A 17,360-nucleotide genomic window follows, 5' to 3' on the forward strand; every position below is an offset into this window, starting at 1 on the left:
CATTTTCCACTACAAAGTTTTACCAGATTCAAAATTGTGACCAGAGCAGTCGTCAATGCAGGAATAGGGACACTGTGGGATTGCTCCAGGAGGACTGTTTGAATCAGTAACGGTAATGCAGAGTCCACTCTGGCACTGTACTAGTGAAAGAGTGGCACTAGAGGACTTCTGTCCTTTGGGGAGGAGGTTTAGTTTGACTGACAGAAAACTCAGGGTTTTGAAGTCTCGCTTTTGAGTGGCTGCAAATAAGGCAACTTTTAACCTGTAAAATTTTGCAGCACCGAACAGGCCTAAGGAAAGTGTGGGGGAAGGGATAGAAGACTTTTGAACCCTGACAGACCGTTTTTAGAGCATCCAATTCAGGAACACCATATCCAAATTTTGTAGGAAAACCCCAACCTTCCAATTTCAAAATTGATTTTTTTTTTTTTTTTAAGGGGAGCCAAAATTAGGTTTCTAATGGAAGCTCAGCAGCAACCTTGACTGGGAAATAACTGCCAGAGCGCCATAATTAAAGCAGCATGCAAAAACAGTGAAAGTAAGCCAGTCAGCACAGAAAGAAGTTACCCATGTGATCGTATATTACCTGGCCAAGGAGTAAAGAACCTTTGTGGTGCTATGAGCTTCAGTGGCTCTCCTTGGTTGGCTGAATTTGGTCCAATGGTTTGCAAATTTGATGTTGCAAGTACTTACGTTGGAAGCTGCTTCGGGCAAGGAGCACCTTTCTGTTCTGTGTCTGTACAGCCCCTAGCACAGTGGGGTACTGGTCCATGACTAGGGCTCCTAGGCACTATCGTGATACAAATAGGAAGCCATAAAGCGAGTTAAAAATAATTGGACTGTCAGAAGGAAGCTTGCAAACTTCTGAATTCTAGCACAATGAAATAACAAGGGACTAAGCCTAGTTTATGTCAAATCCTATTGCTTTATTATGCTCTCCAAATTGTTTGTGTATTCATTCTCAGGATCCTGTCTTTCCCAGCAGCCTTTACCTTAAGAAGAAAAGGAGGACTTGTGGCACCTTAGAGACTAACAAATTTATTTGAGCATAAGCTTTCATGAGCTACAGATCACTTCATCGGATGCATTTACCTTAAGAGTACAGCTGACTCATCTTCTAAATAGATTGATTGTTCAAAAGCCTACTCCCATCCACATCACTGTTTTTCCCCCTTAGCTTTACCATTAGCAAATCCTATTTGACATTCCTCTTTAAATTGTTTCTGTCTGCCATTAACACACACACACACACGTACGTGTTAGGTCTGCTCTTGCATCAAAGAAAGTAAAAGGGTTAGTTTAAAAAAAAAGAAGAAGAAAAGAAGTTAAACCACTGTTGTGTATTTTTCCAGATCTTTATTTTTAAAAAAATAACTTACAAATAGAGAGGACTCTTGGAAATAAGGTCATTCATTTTGTGCATAAGGATACTGCTTGGTGAAACATGGAAGTGGGAGTTAACCTCTTACATTACTGTTAATTTTAATATGATGTCAAACTATATCACAGTACTGTATATACAGCTTATTTCCATACATATAGGTATAAACCACAACATAAAGCTATTGTAAATAAAGTGTGCCAGCCAAAGTAGACAAACACACACACAATACATAATCTCCATATAGCTATTAAAGTCATCCTTTGTCATTCACTTTGACTATAATTGGACTAACATTCAGACTACAGCACTCTGGATACAATTATCAGCAATATACTTCAAATACATGATAAAAATATATTTAAACTTTCAAATACATTTGTATAAGGTACACCAACAGCCAGAAAATAAAGTCTTGGATTTTTAAATACAACGCACTATATATATCTATATCTATATAACACATATACAATGAAACCAAGAGAGGGTCTCCTTTACACATGGGAAAAAAAGCCTATCCTGAAGACACGTGATATCTGTGGTACACAATGGCTTTGTTTACTACAAATTCTCCCCCATTTGCATAGAATTTGCACTGTGGTCTCGGTCCAGAAAGGCTGGATTAGCTAGCAGTAGATAAAACAAAACACATTAAAATAATGCATGATTTTGGTTTGCTCAAAACTCTAAATTTACATTATGGTTCTTTATTTCTCTTTCAAGCTGTGAATTCATGCCCCATCAGAGACAAGTATGAAAAGGTCCAAGACAAGTCCTTATGGAGTGGCGATCATTTGGCATTTTGCTCCAGAGCAGAGTACTCAGCTTCCGATACTCTGGAAGCATCAATAAGTTTGGTGAGGCCTGTTTTGGCCGAGTACTTGAAAATAAAGGCTTTCATGAGCTCGTATCTGTAATTTCGGTTGATGAAGCTGTAGAGCATGGGGTTGACGCAGCAATGGATGAGGGAGAAACACTGGGTGACGTGAAGAGCCGCATACAGAAAGTTCTCCATTTGACAACTGAAGGGTATAAAATGAAGGACCGAGAAGATGTCGAGCAGGACGACCGCATGGTAGGGCAGCCAGCAGACAAGGAACACAACAACGTAAGAGAAAATGATCTTCCCATTGCTCTTCCTTTCTTGGTCACTGGAGGCAGAGATGGACCTTGCAAGGAGAAAATAAAAAAGAGCAATGATGGGAAAAGGAATGGCAAAGCCCAACACAACAGAGATGAGCTCCATGCCAACCAGCCACTCTTTGAAGCTCTCCTCTGGATAGAGAGGGCGGCAGTAAGTTTCATTGTTTGAAGAGACAGTCTTCAGGTAATAGGTGTCTGGGAGAGAGACAGAGAAGGCAAGAAGCCACACAAAGATGCAGATAAAGCGTCGGATGATCTTCTTCTTGCGGTTACTGGAGTTGGTTAAGTAGGCAACCGAGAGGTAGCGGTCCACACTCATACATGCCAAGAAGAAGATGCTCCCATACAAGTTGATGGAAAATATGAGGTGAGTGATCTTGCATGTGATTTCTCCCATGTGCCATTGGTTATGCTGGACAAGGGAGACCACCCAGACTGGAAGGGTGATGACAACGCACAGGTCGGCGATGGCTAGATTGAAGATGTAGAGGTGGGTTTCATAACCAGTTGCTTTGGCCTGGAGATTGACCCAGACAACCACTGAGTTAGCCACCAGCCCTATCACAAAGATAAAGATGTAGAAGATAGAGAGGGTGTACAATAAGACACTTTTATTAAGTGTGCTAGGGCACGAGAGTGTATCGACAATGATGCAGTCTCCATTGTTGCACGTCCAGTTGCTATCAGAGAAATTTCCCACGTCCAGAAGATCAAGGATGGAAGTCAAGTCAATTGCACTCATGGCCAGCCAATTTGGAATCCAAATAACCTAAAACCAATATAAGAATAAGAAAATATCTTGGTTAGCAAGGGTTAGAGTTCTCTGCTAGCATCCTTGTATCAAAACACTTGTGCTATCCCTCTGCGAATACTTTGTCTATTGGATGCTTTGTTTAAATTGTGTCATATCCTCATAAAGTACTTTCAGTTAAAGAGAAAGCTGGGACTGAGGAACACAAAACAAAACTCATGTGGTCTGCAAAAGAGAAACAACATTGGCTTTTTGTGTGCTTTTTTATTAGTCTGTGTATGACATCATCAGGTTGGCTGTAGTCCCTGGGTGTGAAATCCACAAAGTACACCATGGCCAAATAAATGTCACGCGACTGAATCTGTCTTCTGCAACAGAAAAGATGATGCTATCACTTTTAGCAGGGAAATCTTTAAGCCATTTTATCTGCACTCCCTCAAGCATAGTAGAATTGATCTGGCTGAGAGTACTGTAAAACAGTTACCACAGGTTCTGTTAAGCATCACATCAAGTACGGCTCCAGATGCATTAAACAGAAGTGTAGACCTAAGACCTTTGTACTCTCCTCCCAATTTCAATCCAGGCTCTTGCTCCCCACCCTCTCAATTACATCTAATAAAGCATCCCTCTGTGTTTAACAATTATGATGTCGCAGTGAGAGAATTGGAGCCTGGCTGCTGTGTAACTGAGAGCAGCAAGACTCATTTTTCTTTCTTAGAAGAGAGCTTGGATTTAAGAATACGCCCTCACCCCAGCTGCTGAAGCCCAGCCTCTCTCTCAGCAACACACACTTTCTATATATGTGTTTTATTATTATTTTTGCTTCAATAGTTCCTCTGTCTGCAGAGAGCAGATAAAGAGGTGAGCTACTTGTTACGTATATTGCCAGCAGAAGGATGGAACCAACAGAATGTTACAGCTTCCCACAAAATCCAGGACCCATTGTGGCAGTTACTGCTACCCATTGGGAGTGGCGAACAGCCACTGCAGCCCTGTGGACGGTACAATACCACCCACAGCAGCAAGTCAGCCTTTCTAAGACCTTGTCTTTGTGAGGGCTGCCAACGTGGCTGACAATATCAGGGACTGAACCAGGGATCTCAGGAAATAAAAGTATGAGTATCTACAGCATGCGCTAAAAGACCAGGCACAGTAGGTGGGGACTGTAACAGACTCACATCCCTTGTGGATCAGGCAGAGAGAAACATGTAAAATGCAGATCAGTTTGTGACATCTACACTACACTTAGATTTAGCCCCAGTTTCAGCCAGGCACCAGTTTTGTTGCACCAATACAAACCCTTAGTGTAGACATGATTTGCACCTGTACACCTAATTCTGTTTCAAGGACTAAATCCACCTGTAGTTTCCCTGTTCTCCACTAGGGGGTTGCACTGGTGCGCAATACCAATGGCCGAAATCGGGGCTAATTCCAAGTATAGACAAGACCTTTGGGAGGCTGCTGAAGCCGTACCTCACCATCGAGGAACTGTATCAATGTGCAGCCAGGAAATGAGTAGGGAAGGGTCGCCACAAGGAGAAGTGAATAGGGATTTAATGAGATGTCCCAGGTCTTTACTGGATATGCTAGCCCTCATCCACCTTTGTGCATATGCAGTAACAGTAGCAGAAGGCTTGAGGACAAATTCCTTGGAAGCAAAGGCTTATGGGGGTAGCATTTGGAGCTCTCCAAAGTGATTACAGATTCTTGCTCTGAGCTCCAGGTTTTATTTGGGGCTTTGAAAATGAAACCATTCTGGTTAGTTGCCACAAGTATGAAGCAAGACCAGGAAGAGCAGCTGTGCCTGGGATCAGCCAGAAGGAGTGAGGGGTTAAGGGCAATCAGGACCCAATTCTCCTCTCACTCATTCTGGTTTCACCCCAGTGTAACACCACTGGACCTGACTCCCCATGGCCTGCAGTTGTAGTGCAAAATGAGCCTGAACCCCTAACACTGGTGAGAGGGAGCACGGAGTCCCAGTTTGGGCGCATCATATACGCACTTAGCACGAGGATAAATGACAACACAAGGAGCAGGGCAGCGGAGAATCAGGCCCATTGGTTTCAGTGGAGTTACCCCCGCTTTATAAACCAGTGTGACTCAGCTGAGCGTGCTCTGAAATCACAGCGCTGTGCTGTCCCAAGGGAACAGACCCTTCCTCAAGCCATAGGGATGCTACATACCGGCCTGAGAAGAGGGAAATGGTACAACCCACCGGATGCCATACAAATGGTACAAACTCCCTCCTAGTGAACTGGAGTCAGTGGAGGGAGGGCATGCAATGCTACCCCTCCAGGGCGGGGCAGTAATTCACTCCCACACTCTGGCCCAGACTTTGCGGAAAAGAGTGTTGTTCTCCTGGTCCCTTCACCTTAACATGGAGCTCTTCTCTTGTCTCACTCTGCCCACTGGGCCAGGCTTTACAAGCAGGCCTCCTGGGCAGGCCCGGAGGGATGGTACACAAGGGGTCAGCTGGACAAGAAATTCCTCAGTCTTTGCCTCACTTCATGGCTTTTTTTTTTATGGTTCCCTTTCCTCTTCTCCCCCTTAGGATAGAACTGTTTTCTGAAATTTAGACATCTTGGATGGTTGCCAGGCACAAGGGTTTATTTTTTTACACATACGCAGCCTCTCCCATTAAAGGAAAAGGGTGTAGCTATGACCCACTCCTTCTGCTTTCTGCTGCTGCCTCTGGGGCAATATTAATTTGATTTAATAAACTGTTACGCTGCCACGCCAAAGAAAGCATTTACATGGCAGTCTGCATCTGTGCACAGTCCCGATCTCCCTCTCTCCTCGTTAAAGAATCTTTTGGATACACGGGACACTTCAGCAGGGTTTGTGGGGCCTGCTACTTTGCAAGTACTAACAAAGAAAATCAGTGCCACGTGACATAACGTTAGGCTGCTCGAAGCACTACTCTCTTGGGGACTGAAATTGCAAGGAGTGCATGAGGAGAGCCTGGCCTTGCAGGGAGGTAGCTGCTTGCGTACACAGCATGGTTCAAGTGGCATGCTCCAATTTACGTGATTAGTGCTGGGCAGGCCCAACAGCGGGTGCTGCTGTTGATACAAGCTGAAGAAGAGGGGAGATAAGGGGAAACAATAACAGAAGAGTATTAACGGGTCCACTGTTCCTTGGCTGGACACTTAGTGGTGATAATAACAGGAGAGATCAGACCCCTATGTAAAGAGTGAACAGACTGTCCTGGGACATGGTTTGGATCATCACTTTAAGTGCACATGGACCATCATCCTTTTAGCCCATTGACAGTCTGAAGTCAGAGCTTTGGGAGCAAAATGGGCATCGTTAAATAAAAGAGTAACCAGTTGTTTTAATAAGGACAGCCTCGCTTTAGTAAAACGAAGCTGCTTCAGCTCATGCCCAGTACTGGAGGAACTGCTCTTTGTGGCTAATCATAGAGGCCAGGATCTTATTTGAAGAGCTGTATTCCTTGCTGGTTTCCATTCCGTTCTGGGCATGTGCCAAGCAGTAGTGTTTAAATACAAGCTCAGAGAGAAATCTCATCTGACCTACGCAGTGATGAGGATTTCATCTTCCAGACTCATAATGATCTATAGCAAAAGGAAAAACCAGTCCGCTGTGGAAATCAGCGTGTTCAGGTATCCTGGTAGCACGGCTACAGGCACTGTATAGAATGCAAAGGCAAGAGTTAGACCAGCATGAGGGTGGGGGGCGGACTCGGGTTTACGTCCCACTTCAAAGGCATTAGCTCCCACAGGTGTTACTTGATTCCTGTAGCGTAACAGCCACAACAAACAGAGAAGCCTGCAAAACACAGTGAGCCAGATCCACCCCCAGAAGTCAATAGAGCGACGTCAATTTAAACCCTCTGAGGATCTGGCCCAAGTCCCATTCACTCTAAAGGCAGAACATGTCTCATTTCACACAAAGAGAATTAAACTCGTCACAGAGCAAGAATGGATTGAAGACGATCCATTCAATATTCTTCCTTCTCCTTCAAGGGGAAGGATAGTCCAGTGGTTAGGCACTAGCCTGGGTTCAGTCCCCTGCCCTGCCCCAGCCTTCCGGTGTGTCTTGGGCAAGTCTCTCTGGGCCTCAGTTCCCCCATCTGTACAATGGGGAGAATAGGGCTGCCCTGCCTCATAGTGGTGCTCTGAGGATAAATGCATTAAAGACCGAGGTGTTGTGATGGAGGCCAGATAAGTACCATAGACAGGAGACATTGGGTTCGAGTTTTCCCAGGTGCTGAGCAACCGTAGCTTCTGCTGACTTCAGCTGGACTTCCAGCTGCTCAGCAATTCTCAGAACAGGCCACCAGAGTTTTGTAATAACCGCTGTTACTGGAGCAAAGCACAGGGAGAGAGCTCATGCTGACCTCTTGATTTATTCTGACGTGTAAGTCAGAGGGCACAAGACAGAGGCTTCCCTGCACGTTGCTGTTATGGCATCTCAGGAGAGGCCAACCTCTGCTCGAATAAATCAATCATTCTGAGCCCATCTGCCTCTGAGATTTTGCTGAGGATTTCTCATCCACATCTGCCAAAACTATCCACCTGCGTGCTGTGTGCTTATGAGCCATCTGCCAAAGATGGGCCAAATCCCTCTCTGGTGTTATGCTATCAAGATCAGGGGAGTTACAACAGCAATGTATTTGGTCCGAGGAGACTAGAAGGCTCAGTTAAGACAACACTGGCTTACAGGCACATGCTCCAGTGTGTCCCATGTGGAAAAATCAGCATATAAAATGTACTATAGAGAGGCTATCTTGTCGTCAGCACGAGGGCTGTGAATGGCGTTAAGATTGCTCAAGAAATAAAGCACCAACCATATCTTAGCCAGGGACATCTCAGGGAGAGGGCTATAAATAAAAAAGCAGTTTGTTTTCAGCGATCTGTCGTTCCAAGTCAAAATGTTAAAGTTGCAGTTGCCAGCAGGATTATGGGAGACTCTCCACTTTCATTTTTAAAAAAAACACTTCAAGGCCTCATGGTTGTGCAGAAAAGTTTGAAAATGTGACCCCTGTATGCTCTAGCACCTCAAAACCCAGAAAGCAAACCACACCCTGATATTTTTTAAAAAAATCTCATGATTGTTAAGCCAATCATGTGATTCGAAGGGGGGGTCTGACTTGTGATTTTTGAAGAGTGGGGATTGGCAATACTGCCACATTTCAAAAGTATTTCCCTTTGGGTCACATTTACCCCTTTTGTAAAACTAGCCCCTCTCCTTTGGATGCCTAAATGTAAACTGGAAGGGCATCACCTGATCTAGGGAGATATATTAATAGTTGAATGAACTGTTGACTTCACAAACAAAGACACTGATCCAAGTTAACTATCAAGGTGAAGACATCATCCTCATACCATTAGGAATCCTCTAAGGTTACTTGTAAGCAAATGTAATCTAAGACAAACCAAGGCAATGCATGGTGTTAGGTCATCAGGGTCACAGAAAACATACTGTGTAACTATTCCCTGGTGAAATGTATGCAAAAAATGGGACCATAATATCCCTTGAAAGCAGAGAGCTTAAACTGACCCGAGGACTCTGGCCACCTGCCATCACTGAGCCTAGAATAGCAAGGCTGTCTAGTCTGGTGAGCCAGCTAAGCCAAAAACAATGCAATCTTGACCACTCATTAAATAGGACTCTTGTGATCTTGCTGCATGCAAATTAGGGCCATCCTGTACATCTGGTGAATCTTAGCAGGCCACTAGCCCTTTACTCTGTGTGTGTGAGTACCTCCATGTGTGATTCTATATAAACCCACACACCCAGTCAGTGATAAAAGAGCTCCATCCAGAAAGCTGATATGGTCCATTGTGCTCAAATCCCCAACCGGGGAGGAGCTGCTGGAATTGAAATCCTGACAGCTATATTCAGAGATTACAGCATGCAAAGGCCAGTCTGTCTGTAGTCTGGGATTGGCTGTGTAACCAGAGCTCAGATTCCCACTCAGATTAGTTTCGGGGGTGGAAAAAAAGCCTATCAGTCCCCTCAGGGTGGCTGCCTAAAGCAATTTGGCTCTTTCCGTGTTCAGCTCGCTTTTTAGACATGATGGTGGTTTAGCATGGAAGGCTGATAACAGATGTAACCTTGCATTTAAAGGAACAATCTGTTTTAAATTAGAGAGATCAGTACAGGAGAAGAGAGTAGCTACCCGACCCATCAATATACACTGGACCCCTAACAAAGTTGTTCTGAGGTTTCTCCAAGCTAACTCTGGTCTGCAATTCTGCAATCATTCCCACTATCTGTGTCTCAGCCAACCAATTCCAGACAGCTTTACACTCCACTCCCTAGCCCCGCCCATTCTTTCCTCTCTCTTTCTTTGAGCTGATAAAAACTATCTGCTATGAAAATGCATTTAGACAAGGTAAGTACTTGTTGCTGTCCCACTTGATAGGGCAATCTATCAGGAGATGTTATTTGGTGAGTGAGTTACAATGGTGTTGAAAACCCTCAGCCATTACTGTATGCATGTAATATAATTGTGTTAATCCTTCTTGTGTCTTCCAAGGGTCTTTTCTGCTTTGGTGTTTAGGGCCCGATGCTGGGAACACTTACGGAGTCTGAGGCCAGCACTTTATTCAGTGGTAGGTGTTTGCAGGGTCAAACCCTTCACCTGTGAACTCTTAGTGCAGGCGCCCTCTCTTGGGAAGTGCCAAGCATGCTGCCAACGCTTACCAAACAATCAAGCTGTTCCCAGTCACACCAATGGAAATCCACAGGAGATCCATTAACTTCCATGGAGCTACTCTGGATTTACATCAGTGTACAATGGAAAGCAGAGCTGGCCTCAGAGTTAACAGGGGCAGGAAGATATTGTTGCAGCCACCACCTCTTCAAACCCAGGGAGAGGGAGTTTCTTCTTCTGCCAAATGTTTGCATTGCACCATCAATACGCCTGGTCTTTAAAGTCCCTCTCAGACAAGCGTGGACAGTGGCTATGCATAATAGTTTTGAGAGAGATGCTGGAGCACAAATAAGCATCTTAGATACAGTTATGCTGCTCACTTTGCCTACCCTGATAGCCTGCGTTCTCTTCCACTTGCGTTATACTCAAGCAGCTCCCACATTCTCTCGATGGATGAAAACAGTTTGACTTTATGCCTGAAACAGTCGCACAAAAAGCTACTGTTCAGAATTTAAAGGCATTTCAAATCCAGAAAGTTGATGGGCCCCCATTAGGAGATATTTATAGATCCTCTGAGGATTGCTGCTAACAGGGCCATTCTCTCTGTATCGTGTGAATTATTTCACAGAACATCATATATCTTTGGGTAAGATCAGTCTGGCGGGGGGAATGCTTTTCATTCCACAGGATTTTTTTAGGGGTGTGAGGGGGGACTCCCACGCACACCCAGGATGGGAGGAATAGGTGAGGTTTGCAACATCATTTTACATTTTTGCATCCAATATCTGATGTATTTATTCCTCAAACATTTCACCCCAAAAATGGGAAGAGAAGAGCTAACCCTGATTTAGAAGCCCGGGCAATGACTTTCCCTGGAAACATTCCTAAGGTGAAGGATGAATTGCAAAAAAAGATATGTTCCCTCTTACGGGCCCGATCCTCCTCCCATTCAGATCAGTGGAAGTTTTGCCCACTCGAACTTCAACAGGAGGTGAATCGGGCCCCCTGCTGGTGAAAAGTTGCGAAGAGACTCCAGCCAGGCTGTGCTTTCTTTGCTAGGCATGCAAATAAAATGCAATGCACCCTTCCTTCAGCTCCACGTTTTGCCTTCAGAAAGGCACAGACACAAAGGCAACATCTGCGTCAGAGAAAGAACAAAAAAGTTACCACCGCGGCCCTTCGATCTTGGCAGAATGCAAGCTTTAGGGAATGTCACCAAATGCCTCCATAAACCCTTTAATGAGGCACTCTCCCATTTTTAAACCTCATTATGCTGCTTTTAACAACGAGCTGGAATAACTTTACAGCGCCTCATTACCCCCCAGAAGTTCCCGTTTATTGCGCATCCATCCCAGGCTTCCTTTAAGGGACTCTGCCTTACTACAGCCCATGCCGACGGTCCAACAAACTCTCCTAGCCCCGCTCAAAGGCTTCGCTCATTAAAACAGGGGCGTTTGCTGTCAAGGCATCGGCGCCTCCCTTCCGTTTTCTCGCCTCTAAGGAGAGGTCAGGTAGGAGTGAAAGACAAACAGATCGAATCGGATGAGCCCTGGTGGCCTCCAGAAACAGGACTCTAGGTAACCTGGAGATCTGCAGCTCCCGGAGCTGAGCCGCCTGGTAAGCAGCCCGGGATTGTAGGGGAGGTCAGAGGGTATCATCAGTTAGTTACCCACCAATACGGCTGCTAACGACCGCGGCCGCCAGACGCACGTTGCACATTTCGATCTAGCCCGAGCCCGTCCCGGGGGAAAGAATCGCGGCTCCCACTCGCGGCGGGTTTTCCTAGCAAGTCTCGGGAACGCTGGACTAAAGTCGCTCTCGCTGCTCTCCTCCCCCAAACGACCCAGGCGTGTCAGTGGCCCGGGCGGGCGCTGTCTCTGGCCGCATCCCGAGACTCGGCACCAGCCGCGGGGTTAAGTCTGGAGGTCAGAGCCCGAGGAGGGGAGTCGGCACCGGAGTAAGAGGTCACTCTCTCCCATACAAGATCCACGCTGACTAATCTCGAATGCAAAACAAAGCCACATGGGAGGATCTCTCCCCCGGGGCACCGGGTTTGCCTTCCGTCCGGGGGCGGGCAACCCCCCCAGCCCCACTGAGCGAAAGCAGCCCGCGTTTGCAGTTTAATGCTCATTTCAAGGCAGCTCTCTAATGCCCCCACCTTTCCCAGCCTCGGTGAATTCCCCCCCAGGAGCCCAGCCTGCTTCGCATTCCCACGCTCTCCCTTTCTCTCGCCCTGCCCTACAGCGCTGAGCAGAGCTCGTTTCCTTACCTACTGGCCGGGCTTCTCCCCTCCTCCTCCTGCCTTCAGACCCTGATTGCAGAGCCGTTTTCAAGAGACTGAGTGCTCTTTCCAGCTGCCTCGCTGTTATATACACCGCAGAAAAGCGCCTCTAGGTGGCAGCTTTGTAAGTAGGTTCCTGCCCAAAATCCTTGGGGCGGGGAGGTGGAAAGTTGAGGCTGGATTGTTGTTTCCTGCCTGGGCAGTTCTGCACAATCACCTTCCTGGGAAAGCCGAGTACAGCTGAGCCAGGGTCCCTCTGAGTGGGATCTGTCACCTGCATCCTGCTAAAAGCCCCAAAGCCAACATTAGCCTGTCTCCTTCAATTATCAAATATTTGTCTTGTCTTGGGTGTCTATAGATCTTTGATCCCTTTAACAAACATGCACACACGAAAAGGTGTATTTCCTAACTCTGCTGAAGACTTTGATCTTAAGGCCAATTTCTTGAAATCTTCAAAGCCCACTGTGTTGTGTGGCTTTTCAATATCTTTTTTTTTTTTAATTTATTTGATGGATCACCACTTGTGTAAAGTACAAATCACATTTACAGTTTCAGTACAGCCCAAAACACACTTCAGGGAACAGCCTTAAAAAACCTGAAAGACATTTGTATTCTTTCATCTGTGAAGGAGCCCAAATTCTAATTTCTAATGCTAATGTTCTTGCCCTGGCTGATCAAGGATAAATATTTGTGTTATTGTTGCATATTTGTTTTTCCTGTTCAGCAAATGTTTTTTTTTTCTTCACATTTTATTCCAAGATACTTCAGCTTAAAAAAAATTCACATTTCCATCCATAGGAAGCAACAAATTTGGGGACTGGAGCCATAATTTCAAGTGCAAAATATTCCAACAAGTGATTTTTTTTTGCTTTAATTTTTGAATGCCCAATTAAAGACACCTCATTTTCAGAAAGTATTCAGTGCCCTTCCTCTGAAATTCAGGTTCCTTTACGGTACCCCAAAATGGGCAATCAAAATCATTAGTCACTTAAAAATTTAGACCGGAGAATCTATAATTTAGCATTTTAAAAAATCAAGCCACGGAAGCTCTTCAGACAAGATGATTGGGGGTTTTTTTAACATGAAGATAAAAATAAAATTCAAAGCAGTCCTTACTTAGATAACACTTTGTAGGGCTGTTCTGAAATAAACTGCCATCCAATTCTATTTTGGCTCCTAAAAAAAAGCACACCCACCTCCAAAAAAAAAGTTATTTTTATACATCCACTAAAATTAACAGCAGAGATTGCAAGGTTCAGGCATTATGTGATTAGAAAGCCTCCAACCAGAGGTGCTGGAATAATTTGTACAGTGCCAGTGCTGAGAGCCACTGAACCAAGCTGTAAATCCTGTATACAATGGAAACTACTTCAAGCCAGGGGGTGCAGGAGCACCCCCAACACCACTAGTTCCTGCACCTATGCCTTCAACATAAGAAAGCAGCAATGGAGAGAAAAAAAGTTTTTGTCAGAAAAAAAAATTTACAAGTGTTCTCCTGACACCAGAAAATTGTGAACTGATTATACAATAGGAGGCAGTAAACTCACAACCGTTCTTCCTGCTCCCACAGCAAGAAAAAATAACATCTGACCAAAGTACAATGACAAAGTGTAAGATTTGCTAACTCACCTCATCACTCTCCCTGTTACTAAAATGAAACCACATCATGAAAATGTCCCATTAGGCACCAAAGGCTGCATTTTGCAATGCCCAAGCAAAGTATAAAAAGCCATTTGTATGGATTCAGCTACAGCTCAGTTGAAAACACTGCAACACAGCTTGATCTTTTTCCTTCCTGGGGGTAGATGCTAGGACTAGACAGTAATCTACCTGCCAACAAAGCAGTAATTCCCTTGAGTGAAAATATAAATTGTGCAATGTGAGTACACAACTGCCGAAGCTTGAAAATAGCGCTGAGAGCTAAAAGTGATCTGACTCAGGTATTCACACAGTCCTATGTATTCCTAAAATAGGCATAGCAAAATGATGTATTTGCACTTCTCTTTTTTTCCTAATGCGCCACACACAGCTGGGGAAAGGAAAGTGAAGTTCAAAACCTCAGGGCCAAGTTCTTCTCTGTTACTCCAGTGGCTCTGTACCTGAGCCCTTGTCCAGTGTAGCTAAAAAGCTTAGCTAAGACATTTAAACTGGTGCATTTTTAAAAACACTAGCGTAGACAGGTTTTAGCACCTTTAAACCCTGGGGGTGACCACCACCAGCAAATATATTGTATGATGTTTCACCCTATCTACATTAGTGATGAAGAACATTAGCTAAAATCTGTTGGCCAACGTGTTCTTAAACCAGAATCTATTTTGCTGCTCAAGAAAGAGCCTGAATGAAACCCTCCACCTTCAAGAGATTCTCTGGGGACAGCAGCTACTCCTTCAAGACACACAGAGTGAGAAAGGGACTCTGTTACTTTATGTAATGCTAGAAGGAGCTTTTAAGAAGAGTACCCCAAACAAAAGTCCATGGGAAAGAAAAGCTTATTTACTGTTGTATATACAGAGCCTCTGGCTAAAAACATCCTATTAACCACCAGGACACCTTCATTCTCCTTAAAAAGCATTTCTGTTTTAACTGGGCTTTTTACTGCCTCTTCCTTTCCCAGCAATCAGGACTCCATAGGGCCACATTCTACTCTCAGCAAGAGGTGGAGTTACTCCAAATTTATACCTGTAGGAGAGCAAAATTTGCCCTGTTCCCCCACCCACAATTCTGGTCCGATTATCCCCTCCACCTCTGCATGTTTAGGGTGGCCAGTGTGGGTGGAGCTGGGCGGAGCAGTGGGAAGAAACACTGGCCACATAGTGTCATTGTTAGGGTTGCCAACTTTCTAATTGCAGAAAACTGAACACCCTTGTCCCGCCCTTTGCCCTGTGGCTCCGCCTCTGCTCACTCCATCCCCCCTCACTCTGTCATTCGCTCTCCCCCACACTCACTCACTCATTTTTACCGGGCTGTGACATGGGGTTGGGGTGTGGGAGGGGTTCAGGCTCTGGGGTGGGGTCGGGGATGAGGGGTTCAGGGTGAGGGAGAGGGCTCAAGACTGGGTCAGGGGTTTGGGGTATGGGCTCTGGAGTGGGCCGGGGATGAGGGGCTTGGGGTGCAGGAGGGGGCCCTAGGCTGTGGGGTTTGGAGTGTGGGAGGGGGCTCAGGGCTGGGGTAGTGGTGCAGGAGGGGGTATTGGCTCTGGGCTTGGGGTTCGGGCTCTGTGGTGGGGCCAGAAATGAGGGGTTCAGGGTGAGGGAGGGGGCTCAAGGCTGGGACAGGGAGTAGGGGTGCAGGAGGGGGCAGGCTCTGGGAGAGAGTTTGGGTGTGGGAGGGGGTTCTGAGCTGGGACAGGGGGTTGGGGCACAGGAGGGGGTTCAGGGTGTGGGCTCCATGCAGCACTGACCTTAGGCGGCTCCCAGGACGTAGTGACATGTCCCTCCAGCTCCTAAGTGGAGGGGCGGCCAGTTGGCTCTGCGCACTGCCCCAGCCCACAGGTGCCACTCCTGCAGCTCCCATTGGCCATGGAGGGACATGTCGCCACTTCCCAGGAGCCGCACAGAGCCGGGCAGGGAGCCTGCCTGCCCCACTGCGCTGCCAGGTGGACTTTTTAACAGCCTGATCAGCGGTGCTCACAGGAGCCGCCAGGGTCCCTTTTCAACCAGTTGTTCCGGTTGAAAACCAGACACCTGGCAACCCTAGTCATCGTCCCCACTTTCTGATCCTGAGGAAGCCACTTCGCAGGGCCCTGCAGATCAGAAGGGGGTGATACTGGGGAAAGGGCAGAGCCCACAGGCATTAGACCCCTCTGGGGCGGGTTTGGGGGACAGGGACTGTCAAGCACTGTGTGGCTGCATAGAGGCTGAAGGAGCCATGCTGTAATGAGGCTGTGAGGAGCCGGAGGGTAGTGTGGAGGCACCAGGTCTCTCTGTGGAGATCCTTGACCTGCCGGTGTCCCATTATTCCTGCAGAGCTCCTCAGAACATGCATTACACCCATTGAGTGGGGGGCAGCCCTACCTCTGCTTCACAGATGGGGCACTTCCGATTAAATGTATTTAGTTTCCCTTTCCCTCCTTGGTTTGTTGCTGGAGAGGGCACAGAGGAGCCTACTAATCTCCAAGGCTCCTATGCAGCAAAGCATTTCAGCACTTGCTTAACTTTGAGCGCTTATTTATATCTGTTGGCTTCAGCTTGTGATTAGGTGCTTTGGTGAGTAGGGATGGGGTTAGCCACATGTGTAAAACTAAGCACATGCTTAAGTGCCTTGCCGAAAGGGGGCCCAAAAGCCTGACACAAAAAATATCCTGGCAGGAAAGGAATCCATAGGCACTCAGCAAAGAGCACAGACTCTCCTTCCCTGGATTGCTAGGAACCAGACAGATCCGCTGTCGGAAGTGTTCTAGCCTTTTTTAAAAAAAAGCTGAATATATTGCCCAGTAATACCCAGCGCTGGACTGGCCGCCGCTCACGAATCATTGGCAGCCTTCTTCAGACACTCCGGCCAGCCCTCGCTGTGCCTAATTTTCCACTCTCCTCCCTCGAGCTATCATTTTCAGGGACTGCGTTCCTCATGCAGGGCAGGCGAACACATCCCTTATGAAAGCCAGATTGTGCTTGGCACTCACAGATGAAATGCTTGGCGGAAAACTTTAAAACGATACAACATTAAATCACTCTCGGTCGCGGCAGGCAGAGTCACCGAGATGTCAGGGCCCAAATTTTGCTCAGCCTGGCGGGGGGGGCAACGGGCGGAGGGAGAGGGGAGAGGCGCCATGCTGGCAACATGCCACGAGACTGGGGGCCACATCTAATTTGCATGAACATTCCATCTGCCGCCACTTAGAGACTAGCGGCTCTTGTATGCCATGCTGCCTCTTGATACGGGCGGGTGGTTGTATATCCACAAGCTCCATCTACGCGTGAAAGATGCAGGCAGCTGCAGGTTGCTGTCTAGATTACATGTGGGGCCCCCAAGGTGACAGCAGCCCCCTTCCCCCCCCAACTCCCCGTTCCTTCTTCTCAGGCTTGTGAGATCCATATGACCTCAGTTAACAAAACAGTAATCTCCAGGACATTATTTTAATGTGGAAAGTGCCTAGCCTGTTGTGAGTGTGACCACTAGCCGCTAGTGAATGGTAATAGCCGATAATCCCATTTGGTTTCACACAGCTCAGGCGTTGCCCAGT

The 17,360-nt window shown here is 46.5% G+C and overlaps 1 protein-coding gene across 1 annotated transcript; it reads right to left on the reverse strand.

Annotated features, from left to right (window-relative positions):
* Window positions 1-1,351: 1,351 nt before the first annotated feature.
* ACKR3 (atypical chemokine receptor 3) lies at window positions 1,352-12,241 on the reverse strand. The gene is made up of 2 exons (XM_074966917.1): window positions 12,167-12,241; window positions 1,352-3,293 (listed from the first exon to the last, which is right to left on the reverse strand). The coding sequence occupies exon 2, from the start codon at window positions 3,264-3,266 to the stop codon at window positions 2,172-2,174; it is 1,095 nt and encodes a 364-aa protein (XP_074823018.1). The 5' UTR covers window positions 3,267-3,293; window positions 12,167-12,241; the 3' UTR covers window positions 1,352-2,171.
* Window positions 12,242-17,360: the final 5,119 nt, after the last annotated feature.

The sequence above is a fragment of the Natator depressus genome, chromosome 11, assembly GCF_965152275.1.
Source record: "Natator depressus isolate rNatDep1 chromosome 11, rNatDep2.hap1, whole genome shotgun sequence".
NCBI classification, from domain to species: Eukaryota; Metazoa; Chordata; order Testudines; family Cheloniidae; genus Natator; species Natator depressus.

Bases quoted from the DNA above. Each gene is read 5' to 3' on its own strand.
- ACKR3 (XM_074966917.1), bottom strand. From the start codon at position 3,266: ATGAGTGCAATTGACTTGACTTCCATCCTTGATCTTCTGGACGTGGGA.